The sequence below is a fragment of the Phoxinus phoxinus genome (assembly GCF_949152265.1).
Source record: "Phoxinus phoxinus genome assembly, chromosome: 3".
Classification (NCBI taxonomy): domain Eukaryota; kingdom Metazoa; phylum Chordata; class Actinopteri; order Cypriniformes; family Leuciscidae; genus Phoxinus; species Phoxinus phoxinus.
In genome coordinates this window covers 5,183,512-5,206,380 of record NC_136878.1, presented here as the reverse complement: position 1 = coordinate 5,206,380, position 22,869 = coordinate 5,183,512, and the positions used below count along the sequence as shown (strand labels likewise).

Genomic DNA, 22,869 nt, shown 5'->3' with positions numbered 1-22,869 from the left:
GGATGTCTGCTTTCATCTGTTAATTAATACTTATTGACATAAGACATTTCTCTTCACTTCTTTGACATAATGGCCCGGATTCACAGACAGGGCTTATATTATGCCAGGATTAGGCCTTAGTTCAATTAGACAATTAAGTAGCTTTTATAAACCTGCATTAGAAAAAAATTAAATAAATACTGGTGTGCATATTCAGACAAAACAATGCACTGACATATTTTAAGATATGCTTTCAGTTAAAACAGATCAAACATGCATTTTAGTCTGGGACTGTATGTCTGTGTAACCGTTGGTTCATGTTTTATATAATAACCTCACAGAAAGAGAAAAAGAAGGGAAGACGACTGAAAGAAAGAAACATACACATCTTATGAGAGTGTCCTTTATTTCATGTGTACATAAATATCGCATATCAAATAAACATTACTTTATTATCAAAATATACACAAATACTAAGGAAATTATATTTGTTAATAAATAGGTAAAAACAATAAGTTACAACAGGGTTTATTATGTTATTCTAGTTGCGTACCAAATGACGCACTATACACTAAGCACTTATACACTATGTACTTGTGCACTCATATACTCAACCAAGTAGTGTATGGATTTTATATGGTTATTTTATCATTCAACATCTCAGTCTGATGCCCCTCTGCTACGTAATTAAAGCTTCGACACGTCCACACGTCGTTTTTTGGGGGTTAATTAAGTGCTTTTTTTTCAGTGCATGCATGCTACTCGCACTGTTTATACTACAAAACGGCATAGTGTATAAGTGTGCGAATTGAGACGCACCTTCTGTGCAATATATCTGTAGTGCTATCCACACCAGTGACATCAGTGTGACTTCTACCTGAAACAAAAACAATTTTCCATAAACAACACACCGATCAAAATAAATAACGTGAAATTGGGGTTTGTAGATGTTTTAATTGTAGCCTACTACACTTGAAATGAAAAAATGAAAATTCTGTCATCATTTGCTCGCCCTAAAGTTTTATCAAACCTGTATGAGTTTCTTTCTTCTGCTGAACACAAAGAAAGATATTTTGAAGAATGTTGATAATTAAACAGTTGACGGTAGCCATTGACTTACATGGTATATTTGTTTCCAACTATGGAACTCAATGGGATCCATCAACTGTTTGATTACCAACATTCTTCAAAATATCTTTCTTTGTGTTCAACAGAAGAAAGAAACTCATACAGGTTTGAAACAAGTTGAGGGCGAGTAAATTAAATGAAAACTGAATTTTCATTTTTAGGTGAACTATCCCTTTAAAGGAACACTACACTTTTTTTTGGAAATAGGCTCATTTTTCAACTCCCCTAGAGTTAAACAGTTTTACCGTTTTCGAATCCATTCAGCCGATCTCCGGGTCTGGCGGTAGCACTTTTAGCATAGCTTAGCATAGATCTTTGAATCTGATTAGACCGTTAGCATCTCTCTCAAAAAAATTACCAAAGAGTTTAGATATTTTTCCTATTTAAAACTTGACTCTTCTGTAGTTACATCGTGTACTAAGACCGACAGAGTTGTGATTTTCTAGGCCAGTATGACTAGGAACTATATTCTGCTGGTACGCCTGCACAGTTCCTTGATTATTACGCAGGAATGAGAGTATAGTTCCTAGTCATACTGGCCTAGAAAATCACAACTTAAAATTTTCTGTCGGTCTTAGTACACGATGTAACTACAGAAGAGTCAAGGTTTAAATAGGAAAAATATCGAAACTCTTTGTTCATTTTTTTGAGAGAGACGCTAATGGTCTAATCAGATTCAATGATCTATGCTAAGCTATGCTAAAAGTGCTACCGCCAGACCCGGAGATCGGCTGAATGGATTCGAAAACGGTAAAACTGTTTAACTCTAGGGGAGTAGGAAAATGAGCCTATTTCCAAAAAAAAGTGGAATGTTCCTTTAAGAAGGGACTACAGCCATAACTAGAGACATGAATATAAATAGAGAAATCATAACATTGTGTCTTGAGTCTATTTTACATTAAAAAAACTTACTTTCTCTTCACACCATAATGTTCTTCTTCTCTAGTTTCTCTCTCTCGTTAGTGGAGCTCAGGAAAGCTGCCTGAAAGCGATGGTGTGTTCTGTAACTGGAATATAAAAACAAAACAACACTAAATACATGTACAGTTCTCCAGAATACTCAAATCTACTTACTTCTTAGCTCTTATATAATAATAATGTAATTGCTTCCCAATGTACTTGAAGAAAGTTGAATCTGACTGGTCAATCAATCACAGAATCATTCAGGAACGTAAATTGCACACAGTCACACCCCAAAGCCCAAACTGTCTTATCTAGTAACTTATTAGAAACATACGTTTTAAAAAATAAACATAACTGCAATTTGCGTTTTCAGTATTGGTGTGTGTAATTTACGTTGTAAAACAAAACGTCCATATATCGTCAACCTATGTTTACCACAGGCTTTATTTTACTCATAAATTGAAAAACCCCATAGGAAAATCTCTAGAGAAGCATCATTCATCTTCAGAACACAAAATCTTTTTGATGAAATATGAAATATGGAAATCCCTCCATTGACAGCTATACACAACTACCACTTTCCAGCCCCAGAAAGATATCAATATAATTAAAGTAATCCATGTGACTCCAGGGGTTTAACCTCAATTTTACGAAGCAACGCAAGTGGTTTGTTTTTACAAAAAAAGCATTTTAATTTACCACATTATTTACAAAATATTAATCTCCAATGCGCGTGCGTTCATGCAACAAAGTCTGCTGATGATTGACAGCTACACAACTACCACTTTGACACTTCAAAAAGTTCATAAAGAGATCGAAAAATTAATCCGTATGAATTGAAATTTTCCACATTTTCTGAAGAGACTGTTGAACAGACTGAATTAAGGCTTTTATCACATATACACAATATAGTTTTACAATCTCTTTATGAACTTTTGGAAGTGTCAAAGTGGTAGTTGCGTAGCTGTCAATGGAGGGGCAGAAAGCTCTCAGATTACATCAAAAAGATCGTCATTTGTGTTCTGAAGATGAACGAAAGTCTTACTGGTTTGGAACGACATGAGGATGAGTACTGACAGTACTCGGGTAATTAATGACAGAATAATCACTTTTGGGTGAACTATCTCTTTAATGAGCGCATACATCTAGTGCCATCAAGCATCTCAATTGTAACGTAGTGAAAATGACCTCACAGGACTTCATCACTGTAATAAGCCGCGTTTCCACCGCGGGAACTTTCCCCAGGAACTAGGAACTTTGGGGTGGGAACTTTGGGGTGGTACTCGGTGTGTTTACACCGCAGGAACCAGGGTCTAAATGAAGTTCCAGGTAAATATTTCCCCCTCCGAAAGTCCCTGCTGGCGAGGTAGTTCAAGAACTTTCGGGGGCGGGACTTGTGCGCTGAAGATGCTGATTGGTTGTGTTCACGCCGTATTTTGATTGGATGACTCCACGCAGCATTCTATTTTAACCGGCATTTTTAAAAATCTATTGCGGTTCGTGGCTTCATGCAGTAAGAGTTGTCTGTCTGCAAATATGGAATTTAATAAAAAATAAAAAAAAATAAACACAGCTGGACCGACGGCGAGGTTCAGGCTTTATTAAGCGTATTTGTGTAACAGGAAATTTTCTGCGCGTTCGTCCTAGCCGTCTCACGGTCAATGTCCGCATCGTCTAATTTTATAGCATTACAAGCTTTCTGAACACGCTTTAGTATCAGTGCTCGTCTCTTTTCTGCCGTTTTGTTAATTACCTCGTTAGTAAACCAATACATCACAAACAACTGCAGCAGAGTTTGAATCTCCTCCATACTTATTATAAATGTGGCGCTCAAAACTGATTACTGTCCGTCGCGACTGGGAGGAGTTGCGCGCAGTTTACATAATTTTCAAACAAAACAAAAAAAGTTCCTGGGAAAAAAGTTCCTGGGACAAATTGTTCCGGGTAAATTCGGTGGAAACGCTTGTCATGTTGGGGTCCTGGTCTTAATAGTAACGTCACTGCATTCCTCACATATAAAAACCTTTTGATGCACAGGCTTTTGCGTAAATGCTTGAAATTAAAAAGTGCTTGCTTACATTACTTATGAATTTTTCTCACAAAACTTAAATTTAATTGGAATGATTTAAAAAAAAATGGATACTGGACAGTGGAGAAAGAAATGCATGTGAACTCCTTCAAACGCCTCCGAAGATACACCTTGCTTTATGAATATCCAGTGTGAGACTGGAAGCTCAAACCGGCTAAGAGAGTTTTGTTTCCCACGTTTTGGTCTCTACATTATTTCCATACTTCCATTTGTGTTATCTCATAGTTTTGTTGGCTTAGTATGATTTACAATAATAATGATATAGAATGGGTAGGTGTGTCCAAACTGGCGGTGTATAAATCTGTCACAATAGGTGCCTATTATATCCCAGGCGTGTTTTGTGAGTGAAAGATGATTGAGTGTGTGTGTGTGTGTGTGGGTGTACTGAATATTTAGCAAGCGTACTCTGAATGGAGTGCGTACTTACTGCACGCAGACCATAAGCAGGATAGCTAGACAGCTGATGATTGACAGGACGACAGCCATGATGACGAGTGCGGTGTGTGTTGTTTCAGTGCTGCTCTCGTCCCGGGACGTCCCAAGGAGCTGGATCCCACAGCGTTCTCCGTCATAACCTCGCTTACATCTGAAACAATCATGCATTCAATACTTTGCACAAACTAATTTACCGTAAACTCTTTATTTGAACCCTCTGAGTGCACGTGTGTGAGGAGATGTGTGTGTCACTCACACACAGACGGGCTCTCTCAGGCCGTGCAGGTACGTGCAGTGGCCGTGGATGCAGTAGTCCACGTGAGAGGTCAGGCAGGGGTCAGCGGTGGTGCTGTGACTCGATGTGTGATTCGGCTGAAAAGGAGTGATATTTTTAATCTTTTTTCGTCCTTTGTTCTTTTTGCGCCCGGACCGCTTTTGATTCTGCTCGTCTCTGCTGACTTGGGCTACTGAAAGACATAAGACACATGAGAGACTTTGATGAGTGTGAGAATATTTGCTTTATATACTTTTATTTATTTAATTAAAAGATTTTCATGTCATTCTTTTTCACCTAATATCTCTACGCTTGCTGCTTGATCAATTTATTGAAGCTAGTGAAGCACAATTGAACCTTCGCAGGGAGCTTGATTGACAGGTGATCTGACCAATCATACTTCGCCATCCGCCATTTTGTCCGACAAAGCAGTCAGGAGAGTTAGTAAATTAACATGGGAGGATTTGAACTTGAGAAGCGGAGTGTACTGACGCCTTTCCACGGTTAAAACAACATTCCTTCTGATGTTCATTCATGTTTATTTGATGCTATAAATGAACTAGAAGAAGAGATGATCGGTTCACGAGCAGTTTTAACTGAGGCGACACAGCGATCTGTCACGACACATTAAAGAGCCACAAAACGGTATTTATTGTTTAAATTTCTTTTTTTTTTAATTACCAAACTTGAAAGGTGAGACTTTGTTTAATATGTTTAATATCAAAAGTATCCGAAAAGTAACCTGGTCTGTCCTGTCAGTGTCCTCTCTGCTCCGCGATGTGTTTTTCACTGCGTGAGAACATGGTGTGGCGTGAGAGCGGCGTAGCTTGTCGGGCATAGCGACAGTAACTAAGGGGGGCGAGTCTTTGCGAACGGTAGAATAAAATATAGATTGCACACTCCCTTTATCAATTTCAGCAATAATGCAATTAATTTAAGTTTCTATTATAGAAGTTTACTTTTCTCATTTGCATTGGAAATAAATGAATTTATTAAAAAAATTGCCATTAAATGCAGTATTGCTGAAATTGATAAAGGGACAGGCACTAAGTGTGCAATCTATATTTTCCTTTTTTTCTTTTTTGAGTAAAATATGAACTGATCACACTTTTAGTGAGATTCACCAGTTGTTATTATTATAAAACTGTGTATGTGTACCTTTGTGGTTTATAGATGATGCATGTAATGTCCTTATTAAAATCCCAAAAGGTGTTAGTTTGGGTAGTAATTATAATTAGCTTCATTTAAGAATAATTGATGTCTGTGTGGAGATTTTCACAAGTAAATTGACCTTTAGGTACAAAATGTAACTTTTGGCCCGCTAGCAGTTGAAAACATGGATTGGTTTTGCGGAAGAACATTGATTTGGTTGTGTTTCGTCTCTGTGTGACTGTGTGAATGAATATGGTTATCTGACTGCTCATAAAACATTCACAGGCTTAACCCCTTATATTGGCCACAGCCATTACATATTTAAAACAGTAATATCCTATACTAAACCTAAACTAATCTTGACAAACTATATATCTTTTGAAAGATTATAATCTCTAGTTTACATATTTTTGTATTTTCAAAATAAATTACAGAGGAGCCGTAATTTAACAATTTGCAACAATAATATGTTCATACTCCTAAGGCGTGTTCAGACCTTTATGTGATGAACATGAAAAATCATGAAAGAATGGTAGAAACCTCAGTTTTTTTTCATTGATAAAGAGTTCAAAAGATAGCATCCATTTAATTATTTTAGAAAAAAAGCTCTGAAAATGTTTTGAATATAAAGAAACAAATAATAGATTCAGCATTTGTGATGTGGCAGCGAGCAATAATGCACATACGGGATCTTTATGTGTTTCTTAGAGGTTGAATTAATTTCAAAATATGCCAAACTTCCAATACTACTTCTTAATAGGATGTATACTTCATATATTTGTATGAAAATTGTAAAAATAATGGTTCAGATCACTCAAACAACATATGGAAATGGAGGCGCCCTTATATGGGCAGTAATGTCAACTAGTGGAGAAGTGTGGTACTGTGCCCAAACAAAATCTTACCGAAAGCTTATTTTTTGAGATATCAAACTAAAATTTGAAACACAACTTGTTCAGATTTTTGGCTTTGATTTTTTAGCATTTTCTGTTTCTGTTAACTTTTTTTCTGTTTAACTTTCTTAACTTCTACAAAAATCTGCCAAATGTCTTCTTTAAAACAAGACCAATCTTACATCTATATTCCAAAGCATTCTTAATTACAGCCATTTAAGTTCGGAATGTGCATTTTCATGTCTATTAAAAAAAGGGGGTGCCGCTTAAGGGGTTAAGAGATATAACCAGTTTAGATGGAAAGGATCTCAAGCTGTCTAGCTAAAGATGTTACTGTATCTTCACCCGTTAATAGACACGCTACTTCCTTGGAAATAAATTCCAGCACAGCTACACCAACCATAATGAAATAAGCCTTCACAATAGATAATGCTTTACAATGAACTCTTGCTAGAGATCTACATGTGGCAATATATCTCTTCAATAAAATACCTTACTCACCTGTTGAGTAATAAAAACACCATCTTCACAACTCTTTTAATATTTAAAAATCCCCCAGTTCTCTATAACTACTGTTCTGTTTTTTTTTTTAAACGAGTAATTCCCCAGAGGTTCGAGATTTAGCGGTAGCACTCCATGTGTCAAAGTAGCCTGAGCAACTTTTCTCTATTTATGGGTATGACGAGACACACACGGGCAAGTGACGTATGTACTGTAGGCTTCCGTATTTTCCGGAAGACTTGACAAAATGTCCACAAAACTTGAAAATGTAAAAACACTTATACAAATATAAACACTTATGTGTGGTATAAACACTTGGTTTGTAGGGAATTACAAACCTGCGCACATATATTCAAATGCGCATAACTATATAATTAATTCTTAATGCGCACGTGAGCGTCATCAGCATTTCTCACAGGTTCGCGTTTAAAGTCTGTGTAAGAGAGAACGGTGTCATCTTAGCGGCCTCTAGTTTAATAACTAATGATCGTTGCGACGGAGGTTAATCATTTAAAACTAACTTTAGCTGGAGAATATCTTTATTCAAGAACCGTTATAAAGACAAAAGAATCTCCGTTACCTTAAATTATACGTTTATCACGGTATAATGCCACTTTTGAAGAATCTACATTGTTAAAAGCGCTATATAAATGAAGATGACTTGACTTGACTTATAATAGGCCTACCATAGTGAATCAGGGTAAGTCAGCGTACGTTTTTTTTTTTTTTAACAAAAAAGTTACATAGTGTACCTTTAAACAAAGATGGATCATTGAACATTCCTGATGGATCCTGATCATCATCAGATTCCAAATCTTCACCCACGGCACTCTGAAGCCCCTCCCCTGATGATGACATCACGGTCACATGATCCAGCGCAGATGTGTGAGTGGCTGCTGTTCTTATAGTGAAAACTGCACTGCAAGCTGCACACAGACACACACAAAATGAATCAGTCTGTTATATCACATTAGAAGTGTAGTAACTTCGTTTTTTTTGTGTGTGTGAGGAATGCTGTTTCGGCCCAGTTTGCAAATAATAACAGGATCAAACACTTCATTATATTACAATGACACATTAACCTCAATTAGGGTTTTTAAATTGAGGTTAATCTTCTAATGTTGCGGTTAAGGTTGAGTCATCCTGTAAACACCCCATGTATATTGTACTGAGCAAACTAGCTGTGTATGTGTGTGTGAGAGAGAAAATGAGAGTGAAAGACATAAGCGAGTGGAAATGTTGAGGTTATATGAGGGAACATTGCACCTGCTGCAACTACAATACAAAATAAGAGTCCTTTATGTCTCCTTTTCTTGTTTGGGCACCTTTTACCTGGTTCTTTTTACAAAATACATAGTTTAGGAACTGATCTAATTAATATAGCATTCCATTCATGCTAAAATGTACAATATAATAACATGTATTATGTGGGGAAAACTGGTGGTCTTGTTGGTGTGAGTTGTTCTACATGCACATTATGTGGGTTTGAATATGTGTCATGTTCATTTCTACACTGAAAAAAAATGGTGTAAACCATTTTCACTCGGAAATCGCAAGTGCATATCACAATTAATCACAAAAAAACAGCAAACACAGTGAATTAAATGTGAAGTTTTGAAGACTGACATAGTATTTTCATGTAAAATGGCTACTCCAATAATGGTTTAGTTAAAGATTCAAAAATATATTTTTTTACAGTGACAGTCAGTTAAAAAAGGGCAAAAATGCAGCAATTTTTTATTTATTTGACGTCAACATCGAAAGGTTGCTATATTGATCTCTGCATGGAGCAAGCAATGATCCATTACTACTGAAGTCTTCATTTAATGTCAGATTATTTTAGAGAAATAAATTACGACAACATACAACTAAGCCATTACTAAGCTGTCCGCAACCTCTTCTGTAGTGTTTTATTAATTCAAGATACTCAGCCAGAAAAAATGTAGGCCGGAACTTGGATTTATCCATCAGGAACTAATTGGGATCAAGTGGGCGTTATCATGCAGAATGGAGTCAGACCTGATGTGAACATGGAGGACTACTCCCTGAAACACAGCCAGCATCTGTTGGCTGAAACTAAAGCCATGGTAATGTTGTAGCATAGGTGGGGTAGTTTTGATGAAAAGATTAAGACAGGCATGTTTTTGTTTGGAATAACATGCAAAAAGATGAGGAACAAGTAGGATCTATTAGATGTCCTCTTAGCTTAGTAATCTAAGGTGCCATTGTCTGAAAATTGCAGGAACAAATTCCACCTGCCCTGGGTGTGTGGCAATAATTCATAATAAATTGATCTAGTCTATCGAACAATAATTGTATTTTTTGCATGCTATTTTATACCGCACATATTCTGTTCTCCATCACATTAACTATTAGCATATTCCTTTAATATGCAACTATTAAAGGTAGTGTAGGCAATTTCGGAGAAGCTAGCAATAGCAAGCTAGCTTTGAGAGCATAAGATCCCACCCTCCCTTCAAAACACATCATGCAAAGCATCACGAGAGACGGTGTTAAGTTAACTCGTCTTCAACAAAAGCACATAACATTGCAATACTAATGAACGTAAACATCTTACAGAGCTCTTAATCGTACGACCTGACGGCTGCAGATTCGTTTCGGCGTTGATAGTGTTGACATAGAAACGCATAAATCCGAGTCTGAGGACGTGAACGGGTTGCCATCTCGAATTACGGTTATGACATGCTGTGAACGCAGCATGAGCTTTTGTTTTGGTTCAGGAGGAGTCTGTCTGTCTACGGGTGTTTCTCAAATGGAAGGCTGCATATCTCGGCTGTCACGTCATCAAATGTTGCTGAAGGGCATCTCAATTTGAAGGATCCTTGAAAGCCAGCCTTCATTTCACGTCCTTCAGTCGGCCTGTTTTGAAGGATGCATCGGATGTATCCTTCGCTGCCTTAAATCACCCACAATCCTTTGCACAAATTCCAATTCACAGAAATAAACGGAAAAGGAGTCGGTACTGAGCTTATAATGAAATATAAGACAAAATTAATGTTTTCAGGCATGAAAGCATAGATGTTATCTTTTTTTTTTGCTGTAAATTAATCACTAACGCTAAACTGACAATAATGTAAGCCACTGGGAGACCGCAGTCGGCTGTCATTCACTGTATTGCATTAATAAAAAAAATTGTAATACAAACTATATATTTCCAAAATGAAGGTGGCGGGAACATGTGTGAAGTAGCCATGCACTCTTACTAGACCGTCTCATTCTAGTGTTTATTTGCTGAGGCGGACTCTAGCCTACAAGCCTCAGAATGACTGGACTAGGACGGACGCAGCCTCACTATTCAGCTTTCCGTTTGAGAAACACCCAAAAACTCTGCATAGTCTCATGGAAAGCACTGATGACGTGTGATGTCTGTGCGAGCAGGAGTTCAGGGGAACAGGCATTCAAATGCAATGATTGGAACAACATTTTTTGGTCCTGAGACTTCCACAGAAGATATGTGTAAAAAAAAGAAAGAAGATATTTTTAGAAGGGCATGAAGTGTATTATATATAGGTCTATATATTTTTAGACCACTTCTATTATTGATCACTATCAGGATGTTAAGAGAGTCTCAACCAGTATAACCAGTATATATATATTATATATTGTATTATATATATATATATTTTTAGACCACTTCTATTATTGATCACTATCAGGATGTTAAGAGAGTCTCAACCAGTACAACAAAAAGACAATTTAACAATTGAAACTTTGTCGTCAAATATTTCGCATTCTTTCTAATGAATACTTTGCTATTTGGTAATTCAATGACATTCAGACATTTTAAAGTTGCGTATGTGCCCTTTTATCACAGGCATGATCTGGCGACTGCTGCAGTCAAACAAGTCTGCGCCGAGAATGTGAGTAAATCTGTACACTCCTACAGACTGGAATCCTACGTTTAATTGTCAAAGAAATTCCTCACCTAGAAACACACACACACACACACCTATTATTGTGTACCGGGATGACCTTTTAAACGTTATTTCAGAAAGCTAAATATATATATTTAACACAGCAGTGTGACGCCCTAATCCTCCGTCCTTTGCAGTGAACAATAAGCGCTTTGTGACGTTGAACATGACAACAGACAGCCGAGATTTAAAATGTGTGGCATTTTGGCATACACCTATATGGGAAAAGCCAGAGCTCACAGCTATTCAGAGGCATGTTACTACAAGCCGAATCAATTTCTCACAGCCCAGCCTGTCTGGAGACATAAACACACTATCTATACTTCACTCAGCTAGAGAGTTCATGCTAAATTTGGAGGAAGTTTACTATCCTAGAGTCAAGTCAAAGTGAAATTCAAATACAGTAAGTAACTAAATGCCAAAAAATTACACTGAGCATGGAAGAGAATATGTTGTAGTTTTACACACTTTCTCATAATTTTACTTTTGGGGATTTTAAAATTAATTCATAGGATTTGCAATCAAAAGGAATAATTTTAAGCAAACTAAATACTTCACCACAAAGCATAATTTAGACACATATTCACACACACACACACACACAAACAAAACATTTATGATTTAATACATTTTTAAGGACTGAAGTTTTCAGGACTGGAAAGCACAAATGAAATTTTTTTTTGTGTAATTTTTTCCAGTACCGAGTCAACACTTCGACACAGGCTGACAGGTCAAGAATAGGATGGAGAAAAGCAAACTCACCGACACAGAGCAGCAGAGAGGAGAGGCGCTGTAGGTTCATGGCAGCTGACAGCTGAGTTCCGTGTTGAGTTTCTGTTTGTCATGTACTTATCGTTCAGGAGGAGCTTTTATAGGGAGGTTTCCCTTCACACAATTCAGAGATAATGTGTGTGTTTGTGTAAGTGCGTGTTTGTAGGAGCCTTTTGTAATGTAAATGATTGACGAGAGTCCATCTGTAGAATTCAGAATGGTCAAGTCATTATTTTCCATTCATTTTCCGTTTCACGTCACTGATGCTGAATGTTTATAATACTGTATTATGCTGTTGAGATTCGAATGGGATATAACAATTCTTCTAAATAAGTAAACATGCAAATTATTCGTGTTTATTTTTTATTTGTATCAAAAACGTGATAATGACTTTACATGCGGTTTTGGGACACAGAGTCACTGGAATTGAATTTGGCCATGGAATATTTGGGATGGAATATGAGATGCATCACGTCTGGAATAAAAAGAATGAAAAGAATGAGACATTTGGGAAAAATGCAATGAACCGATAGAGAGAAGCCAAAATACTACCAGTACACATACTTGGTTTAGTGGAAGTAATGCCTGTGATGTGTGAACACGGCTTCATGGGTCATTAATTATGATTACAGTCCCTGTAATTTTAGGCCAAATTTTTATTACGGAGGTACGGAAGCTGTAGGAACGACCCGTTTCTTTGAGATTGCCATTATTAAACGTGTTTGTGCATCTTAAATTCTGTTTCGGCCGCCTGCCGCGCAACATGTCCCTCACATCTGCATGGTAATGAGTTTCTGAAGAGCTCAAAAGGAAGAGAAATAGCTAATGACCCTGAACCGTTAACACATGCAGAACAAACTTAGCACTAAAGACCTCATTAAATGCTAACCAGAATTTAAATAAGAGTAAAAGACGTTTTGAGGCACTATTGGATTCATAAAGCAGACGTTTCCCTCCGTTCAACTGTCAACTAAAAGCAATGCATTTAAATGGTAAATTGACTGCATTTATATAGCGCTTTAACAGACCATTGGCCACCAAAGTGCTTTACATATTGCCTCACATTCACCCATTCATTCACTCATTCATACACCGACATTGTATGAATGAGGCTTCAAATATCAAATATCAAGCAATGCGTTTACTACTGCACTGTGCTAGATATACACTGCCCGGTCCAAAGAAAAAAAGTCGCTGTTTGGATTTAAATAGGCAAATTGCTTAAGAGTCTATGATTGGAGTGTGTAGCTTTTCATTTTTTAAACAAACATGCATGAAGACACATCATGGCCATATTCCAGGATGATAATGTCAAGATTCATCCGGCTCAAACTGTGAAAGAATGGTTGTGAGGAGCATGAAGAATCATTTCCACACATGAATCGGCTCCTCTGAGTAAACTCATTGAAAGTGTTTGGGAAGTGCTGGAGGAGACTTTACAGAGTGCTGGACTCTTGCGTTGACAATACAAGACCTTGAGCAAAAACTGATGCACCTCTTGATGGAAACAAATGTTGTGATGTTATTTTCATCAATTGAGGAGCATTTTTTAAATGAACATGTTATGCGTTCATGAAATATGTGTACAATTTCACAAAGGTAAGTTCGCATTCTGATAATTTTGAAGACGGCTTAAATTTCTATGTACTGATAGCTGATCGTAAGTGTTCAATGTCATCAAACATCTGTTTTTGGCTCAAAATACAGACAGGTCTGCTATGGGTAATGGATGTAATGCTATCATTTTTAAAACAGAAATGAGCAACAGAAGGAGACATACTACACATGACATGCTCCTTAAAAATTGCCTGCAATGTAAACCAACTGCTGCACTGTTATGTGTGTCCTCAAATATGACACACAAGTCTAGAGGATTAGAGCATAGAGGCCAATGTAAATGTACCACAAAAAAAGTTATAAAAATAAAAGAATAAAATGTATTTATATTATTTACTTGTGTGTGTCTGGGCAAATTGTTTTTCAGAGCCTTTTTCTGTCAACTTTTTTCAGCTATTTTTAAGCATATAAGGGTAAGATGCCATGCATCATCATCCTGCACATGCTAAATTACTGTATATCTAAATATGTTACAACTGAAAGATAAATCCTGATTGTCTTCAAGGGGGGCATATTCCCACATCTTATACCGTTTTTTTTTTTTTTTTTTTACTTTATATGACCACTATTGAGCCATGTAGTCTCAAAAAGGCAAGTTGTGTTAAATCCATCTTTTTACTTGGCAATATTGTTGTTTTATTGTCTATACGTATGTTAATGTTTATTGTGTAAGTGGTTACTGTTTGTTAATTTTATTAATAAAGTCTTATAAAGTGTAACTAATGTTTAGGTTAATCCCCAAAAAATAAGACTTTCATCATCAAACCCCATTCAGTCATTTAAATAATTACACAACTAAAGCAATAGACATGTGGTTGGTGACAACAAAACTGAGTTTTTCCGTATTGCGACAACAGAAAATGAAACAATTATTTCCTTATGTTTGCAGTTTTGTGAGTATTTTTAGTCCTGGACAACAAAAATCATTATTGAAATTATAAATATTATAATAGGTCTGCTGTTGGAATACCTATCACTGCCAAATGGTTTTTAAATTTGTAGCAAATAAATTTATATCGAAGTTTGAGATCATTTTAGATGCATTTTATTTCCTGAATCCATAAAAGTAACTTGTTTTGGGCAAGCAACATGGCATTTCGTGGTTACCATGGTAGTACACTTTTCGTAAGGTCGTAGATCAGTGGGCAGTAGCCTGCGGAATTTCAGACGACTTGACAGCGCGCATGCGCAGTGCGACTTTTCCGCATTGGTCTCCTTCACGCTTCCTCATTGACAGCGCCTAAAGGAAGAAAGCAGCGTTCCCCTGTTTCATTTGCAGTTTTATACCGCTTTTACGCACTATTGACATCTTAGATAACTCGGGAGACTTCTTTAAAAGTCTTGGAAAGTTCAGAAATGTCAAAGCCTCCCCCCAAACCAGCTAAACCAGGTAAGAGGTGCGCGTGGAGGAAAACGCCTCGGCAAACCTACTAAAGTTTCATTATATATTCACATAGTTTTGCGTTGTTTCGTTGTTTGATAGATATACAAACACTCGGATATTCGATGTCATACAATGAAATCTATATAAGAGCATGCAATTCTGTGTCTTAGTGAACTTTCTCCTGCGGGTGGAGTTTGGCGTTTCTCCAAGCGCAAAGCAAGGCAACTTTCTTTTCGCTTTTAGAAGCTTTTCAAACGATTGTTAACATGCGTAAAACCACCACCACATCTTAGCTTAATTGTTCAATGAACAAGTCATAAAGAGTGAAACGACTTTCCACAGATGGCAGGATTGAGTTTGGAAAGAGAAAATCACTCACGCCAGCCATTATCTGTGTTTCAAAACTAGTGATCCGCCTACCAAGACAAGACAGTGCATTTGGTCAACGTAGACGCACTCACGCACACTGCATTTTTGTGCGTAATCGGTGCTTTCTGAGTGAAAAATGATGCCCAAAATAGTTTGCTCAACGATTTTGAGTCACTGACTTCCAGTGACCAGTTACTTCCCTAAATGAAAGAGCAGCTTCACTCTGCTTAGTGTGCAAAATAGCACGACATTTGGACTGGTGATTTAAGCTGATGTTGTGCACACTGTCAGTCAGAGATATGTGCTGTAGGAAGAGGTAAACTAACATAGTTCACAATTGATACAAACCATATTTTGACTACAAAATTTAAATACGAGGTGCATTATGACTATTATTTGTATTATTAAGAATGCAGTTATTTTATTGGAAATCATTTGAATGGTCTTAGTAGCCAAATATATTTGTATTTAAGTTGAAAACTGAATATTTAGATGCTTAATGGTCTCTAGCTGTACAGTAGGATGTCCTCTTAGTAGTTTACTCCATATGTGGGTCTGCGACGTCCACCATGCAAATTTTACCATTTGCATAGCATGGAATATTTAACATATGATGTTTAGAAGTGGCCAAGGCTGCCAGAGTGTTTCCATGTCTGAGCCTGATCTTTAGGGAGTTTGTGAGGGGCCGGTTGGATCCCACAACTTTAGGTTGTTACAGGCCGAATGGAAACACCTCTGCAGCCAGGAAATGCCCTTTGTTGGGCTTATAATGGTTTGTTTATTTATATATTTTGGCCTCAGGGCTTGGGTTCCTCTGGCTCCGAGGCATACATACGTTTCTGTGTCATGTGGTTTGCCCTGCATTTGAGCTAGTTTCTGAATCTGACACTACCTGGATGTAGATGTGATGGTGTTTTGCATATGGATGGGATGATAGGTGAAGATAAGGATTTAACAGATGAAGACTGTTTAAGCAACACTGGACCTAAAATGTGTATATAATGCTTCAGTGTACAATTATCAGATTTCCTGTACCCTATATTATCATTTTACATATAGAATAACATCTATATGTTATGTGTTTTAAACAGGTCAGATCAAGGTGTTCAGGGCTTTATTCACCTTTGACCCAAGGACGGTGAGTGTTATATTTCAACCTTAATTTGACCCATTTCCCTTTTTTTTTCTTTTTTTTCCGCTAGACTGGATTGAGCTCATGTATATTTTCCTCTTTTTCAGCCAGATGAACTATTCTTTGAGGAAGGAGACATTCTGTACATCACAGATACCGTACGTTTATAATCTCTCTTGCTACTGTTTGGAAGTACTGATACTTCCTCCTGTTATTATGAATATGCAGATATTCATGACTTCCACGATTTTCTATCTATTTCTGTGTTTATTTCCAGAGTGACAGTAACTGGTGGAAAGGGACATGCAAGGGAAGGTCTGGTCTTATTCCCAGTAATTACGGTAAGGAAAGCAAGTGGCAAACTAAAACCTGTGCAAACCATCAATCCTTAACTAGTACACCTAAAATAATTTGTAGCTTTTGTTAAACAAAATGTGTATAATATGTGATTTTTACAGACTTTTATGATGTCGGGAAAGTTTTATTAGAGATAATCAGTGGTGTAACTATTACTAAACTATTGCACATATATTGGGGTTTGGATTGGAACGAATCCCAGCCTTAAGTATCAAATCTTTTCATGTGTTATTATTATTTATAAGTGAACAGACTTTTGCCTGGCAGAAAATAAAATGGGTAAAAATATGTAGTCGTCTCAAGGCATTGCCATTAGTGTACATGCATCTTTCAGAGTATCTTTTTTGTGTTGATGGGATTTGTCTTTTCTCAGTGGCTGAGCAAGCAGAGTCCATAGACAACCCAATGCATGAAGCAGCCAAGCGAGGTACTCCAATACAGACCCATCTAGCATGTTGTTTGTTTGTTAACATGGCGAAACAATCAAATGTTTTGTGTGTGAATGCAGGTAATCTGAGTTGGCTCAGAGAGTGTTTGGATAATAAGGTTGGCATCAACGGACTGGACAAAGCAGGGAACACCGCTCTCTACTGGGCCTGTCACGGAGGGCATAAAGGTAAAAGATGCACACATTGGTAAAAAAAAAATGCTTTGACTATTTTCAAATGCTAATGTGTGAGGCGCAGCAGTAGCGCCATGGCTCCAGACTGCAACCAAACCTGCCGGTGCAACTCAATTGTGTTAGAGGTCGCACTGGTGCCACCACCACGTTGCCCAACTGACAAGAGCTGCCTTTTATGTTGAATATGAGAAACGGCAAACAAAACTGCGCTACTCGTTTAAGGTGCGCGGACGGTTTATCAGCTCGGAGCAATAATAACGCAGCGCGAGTTCAGAACAGGTATTCGTGCGCTGATCTGGATCACATGACACTGTTACTAATGCTAAAAATGAACAACATTGCAGCAAGATTTAGTGGGAAGCATTTCAATTCAGCACAAAATTCTCTGTTAAAAACCCCAGGTATCATATCAAACAGCGCTGATGTGGAAACCAAAAGAAAAATTGTGCCAGGAATGAAAAAGTTATAGAAGTCTTTTCAATCAACAAATAGCCAACATCTGCCGTAGAGTTAATGTAGAAATACTTTCTAGAAATAGACAAATGTTTTTTTTACGTTATTCATCTCAGGATACGTACTACCTTTTAAGAGTGAAATTCAAGGGCTTCACACTTTTTCCAGCACTTCAAAGCTCTAAATATGATTTTTTGTTGTTGTTTTTAATGTGATGATTTGTAAAACTAAAAGTTTAAAGTTGTAGGAAAACTAAAACTTTGTGGCAAACAAACACTTATCTAAAAAATAAATAAAAAATAAAGACATGAAATTACCACTCTAACCAGTAGATGGCGGCAGAGGAGCACTTATCAACTTGACTACCGGTAATTAGAAAACAAAAGTAAGAGTAGAATAGTTAAATTATCCCTATAACTGTTGTTAATAAATGTTGCTACTGCTCTCAAATGTTAGTCTGGAGCCCTGAGCGCACAAGTTTACCCCAAATAGGAATAACTTTTTGTCTAATAATGGCACATAAAAGCACCATAGATACATGTTATGCAAACAAATGAGTAAAATGAATAAAAACGTTTGTTCTTAGATGTGGTGGAGATTCTGCTGAGTCAGCCGAACTGTGAGCTCAATCAGCAGGTACGTCTCATGTTGGTTCAAATGTTTGACAAATCACTGCTCTTGAGATCAATGTCATTTCATTTGAATGAGTTAAAATGCACAATGAGATCAGCTTACAAAAGGTGTGTATGCAAAAGTGATGGCGCAATTTTTTTTTTTCCGTAAATGGAACCAATGCTGAAAGTTTGTTTCTTTTTCTTTTTTTTTGACTCGATGTATTAATTAAATGACGTGTTCATTTCCACAACAGAATAAACTGGGAGACACGCCTCTACACGCGGCTGCCTGGAAGGGTTATTCAGATATAGTTGAGATGTTGCTCAATAAAAGTAAGTAAATACGATTTTCCTCATAAACGCATTCATTTGTGATCCAAGTGTATATAAGTGTAGGTTGGTAAACTTATTCATACGTCAAAAATCGTACTACAAGTGATCTAGTTTTGTTGCGACACACGTTTGTGATGTTTTTTTCTGCAGCTGCATGTTCAATATTGTTTATATTGCGTCTGTGTTCATATTGTAGATGCCGGGACAGATGTCCTCAACAACGAGAAAAAGACCGCTCTGGAAATGGCCACCAATGCACAATGTGCCTCTCTGCTGAAGAGGAAACTGGGAGGAGGTGAGTCAAAAGGCGTCTCCTTTCAGTTACCTCCTTAAAATATCACTTCCTGTGAGAACGATTCCCTCACACTCTGTCTGTCTGCTGGTTTTACAGTGATTCTGCGCACCCACAGTAACGCAGAGGAGTATCTCGACGACGAAGACTCCGACTGAGAGAAGAGCAGCACTAATGAAGTCCATTCATTCCAGCACAAACCATCACATCATGTATATAGTTCAGATATCTGTGCGAGAAACATTACTAACAAAGGTTGGGAGGATATGAAAACTGGTTGTTGTCTGATTGTCTCAGCTTTCTTCTTTATTCCAGTTCATTGTTAAAGTATTGCAGTACTTGTCTGTTCAGTACACGTTTAGGATGGACACAGTGAACATTTGTTCTTCTATTTGCTGCTCCTCTCTTAACTGTATTTATTCTGTAGAACTGTCTTTATGATTTTAAAATGCCTTCTTTAACAGGGAGATCGCCCAGAACATCTCAAGCCCTGGGTCTTTTTATTCCAATAGTTTTATGTACGTGTATGTGGGTAAGCGTGTGTGCCCCTGAGCATTTTACCTTTTTAATTGTGTTTGTGTATCGAGATGTTCTTGATGATAGAGTGGCAGGTAAATCTAAACATTACAACTATGCAAATAAATCAGTGGCCTTTGCTTGATATACAAGACTCAAGCTTGGAGCTTGAATACATAGTTATTTGAAACTGTCCTCTTTTGACCTTGAGTGCATTCATCTAGCCTTATTTTCTCAGGTTAAAAAAAGGTAGTTGACTTGAACAAGCTTTTTTTCAATAAAGTTTTTTTTAACAAGTTTAGATGCTGCCATTTCAAAATATTTCACCACTTTTAATATAAAAATCATGTATAAAGGGAGGCATACCAGGGAAGAATTAATGTCAGTCTTACTCTCCAAATTGCATGATGAAACTGAGGATGTTGAATGATAATAAAAAATTCAATTGGGAGGAAAATTAAGACATGAAGTTAGTTTCAATTAAAGTCATTCAAATACCTTAAAAACAAGAGTGTTTTTGCTATGGCCCCTTTTACTAAAATAATAAAGCGTAAAATTAGCATATAGCTAACTGCTAGTTGGTTTTTAGAACGGTTGTATTTGAGATTCATGCCAATAAATATATTAGGGGAGAGCAGGGGCGAAAGTACCATTTTTCAGAAAAACATAATTTTAAAAGATGATGGTTTAGACATATATTTTTGCTGTGGTCAGTCACTCACAAGTGTGGTCTATCAATGCAAGGTGGTATTTTGTAGAACGACTTCAGTATAATTTCACTTTGAACTTAAGACTGTTCATGTTACTTTCGACCCCGTCAGTTGGGACGAAAGTAACACAACAATATACAAGGTAGATTTTTTGTGTTACACAGCAAAATCCCCAGTGTTAAATTTACACTGCTCAGTGTTTATATGAGTCCACACTCAGAGAGTGTTAAATGAACACTGAAGCAGTGTTAAAGTTAATGAGATAATTAAGTGATTAATTGAGTGATGATTGAGCATTATTGAAGTCACCTGATGATTACAAGCAGAATCACTGAAGGAGAAAATTAATGTAATAGGAACATTGTTTTGTTTAGTTGGGGTCTTGACCCTTATTTTATTAACTTACAGTTTGTTTGGGTGCTGTAATTCAGTTATAACAGCCAGTTGAACAAAGAGATTAAGTGATCAGATGGTTATGTATTTTAATGTAATCAATAGTTGCCCTGAAGCCCTGAACTCATTGAGAGCATAGTCTTGTTATCATCAGGTGTCTTCAATAATGATCAATCATAACTCAATTAATCACTTAATTATCTCTTTCACTTTAACACTGCTTCAGTGTTAATTTAACACTGGGGATTTTGCTGTGTACGCTTGTTTTTTTTTTTTATTAGCCTAAATATACTTGAGTACGACCTTGTTAACATGTAACTGTTAACATATTTTGGCCTTTATCTTTGCAAAAAAAATTCAATTTAAAATGAAAATGTAAATTAACAGTTTCATCAAATGTTTCAAAAGTAACCCAACAGTACAAACTTGAATTGTTTAGAATATATTTGTATTGGCAATGTCAATCCATTTTATAAAATGTTTTTTCAACATGAAAAATATCTACATTAAATTAGCATAATATAAATTCTCAACATAACAATAGTCATGTTTCCATCCAGCTGTTTGTATGCATAAATTGAAAATGTGCATACAGATATCTGGATGGAAACCCTGCAAATTCATAGGTGGAGGTGGAAAAGCTATAAGGTAAGGCTATGTGTAAAACCTAAATGGGACTATAGGGTAAATGGATACAGATTGAGTGAAAAAAAAATGGTGACAGAAATCAGCTGATTTAAATGTGACTTAAGCTTTAAACGCCCTCTCATAAACATCTGCCATATTCTGTTGGTATAATATGACATAAACATGTTTTAATGAATGCTGCAACACACAGAAAGTCACCACATTAGCAGAGGGACAAAAGAAACACTTTTCACTGTAGCGGGACAAAAATAACAAGTGTTACTAACATTTAAACCTAATTTACTTTTATACTGAAAAACTCTGACAAGGCAAACTTCAGGATGTGTTACAGCACTAAATCCTGTAGATTGATCATTACTGTGTGACACATGAAACGAAAAACACAACTTGTAGTTAGAAAAAAAAGTAGGCCTACGGCTTCAGTGTTAGTCTACCTTATCGTACTCGAAAAGAGCTTTCCGGACCTAACCACGGGAAACGATGACGGAATCACGGGTTGCGTACTGGACGTGCTGTCATAGCTTGAAATACTAATATAGTCAGGGTGAGAAAATCGCTTTTACTTTACTACTTTCGTCCCGCGTTACTTTCGCCCCGGTTCTCCCCTACAATCGCCCTACTACTTAGTTTATTTATCCAGCTTAACTTGTTAAAGTCCATCTTAATTCAATGTTATTAATCAATTTGCTTTAATTTTTTAAAGAAGAAATTATTTCATTTGTCGTGAAAAGACTCACCTCAGACTCAAGCCATTTTGCTGTTTGACTCACGTCGCTGCTGGAGACAAAGCTTGCGCATTTAAACATTAATTAGCAATTTACTTAAATAAAATTATAAGGAAGTGTTGAAAATAACCTAACTATAAAATTCAACTGCACAGCTCTCACAGAAAAACTTCGTATGAAACTATTTGTGATATAAGCTAGAGCTAGATTAATCGATTTGAACTAAATGCTTGCGTGACTTTCTTCTTTACAAATCTTTTAATGGAGGAGTTGGAGATGAAAGCATCAGCAAGAGTTCAACATTTATGCATGGATTTTTACTGGTTAGGCTATTTAGTCTACATAATTCTTACATAAATTTACATTGGTGTTATTTAATAGTTTTGATGGCTTTACTATTATTCTATAAACGTGCAAGATAATAGTAAATAATCTAGGTGTCTCCAGTCTTTTGAATGGTTTTGTGATTTTGGATTCAGAGAATGGGTTGAATCTGAAGTTTTAGTTTTTTCAACTAGCAGCTATCAGAAGGTCATTGACCCTGCTGACCTAAAAACAAATTCAACATAACTGTTCAGTTATGCCTAGTCTTGTTACAATTTACAAATTCAACAAGTTAGTTCTGAAATAATTAGCTGACTTTC

General features: G+C 36.7%; 2 protein-coding genes across 5 annotated transcripts; one reads left to right on the top strand and one right to left on the bottom strand.

Annotated features, from left to right (window-relative positions):
* Positions 1-362: 362 nt before the first annotated feature.
* Positions 363-22,500, bottom strand: areg (amphiregulin). Of its 4 annotated transcripts, none has more exons than XM_079608279.1 (8): positions 21,935-22,107; positions 12,457-12,535; positions 12,052-12,263; positions 8,107-8,280; positions 4,791-5,001; positions 4,527-4,685; positions 2,020-2,114; positions 363-856 (listed from the first exon to the last, which is right to left on the bottom strand). In XM_079608279.1, exons 3-7 carry the CDS (start codon positions 12,089-12,091, stop codon positions 2,027-2,029), a joined length of 672 nt encoding a protein of 223 aa, XP_079464405.1. In that variant the 5' UTR covers positions 12,092-12,263; positions 12,457-12,535; positions 21,935-22,107; the 3' UTR covers positions 363-856; positions 2,020-2,026. The 4 variants fall into 4 exon arrangements, with proteins under 4 accessions (XP_079464405.1, XP_079464403.1, XP_079464404.1 ...); XM_079608277.1 differs by lacking the exon at positions 21,935-22,107 and adding an exon at positions 22,238-22,500 and having other exon boundaries at positions 371-856; XM_079608278.1 differs by lacking the exon at positions 21,935-22,107 and adding an exon at positions 15,441-15,508 and having other exon boundaries at positions 371-856.
* Positions 14,767-19,901, top strand: ostf1 (osteoclast stimulating factor 1). The gene is made up of 10 exons (XM_079608281.1): positions 14,767-15,067; positions 16,522-16,568; positions 16,670-16,720; positions 16,840-16,903; positions 17,293-17,346; positions 17,428-17,535; positions 18,581-18,630; positions 18,863-18,941; positions 19,138-19,236; positions 19,333-19,901. The coding sequence occupies exons 1-10, from the start codon at positions 15,034-15,036 to the stop codon at positions 19,389-19,391; spliced, it is 645 nt and encodes a 214-aa protein (XP_079464407.1). The 5' UTR covers positions 14,767-15,033; the 3' UTR covers positions 19,392-19,901.
* Positions 22,501-22,869: the final 369 nt, after the last annotated feature.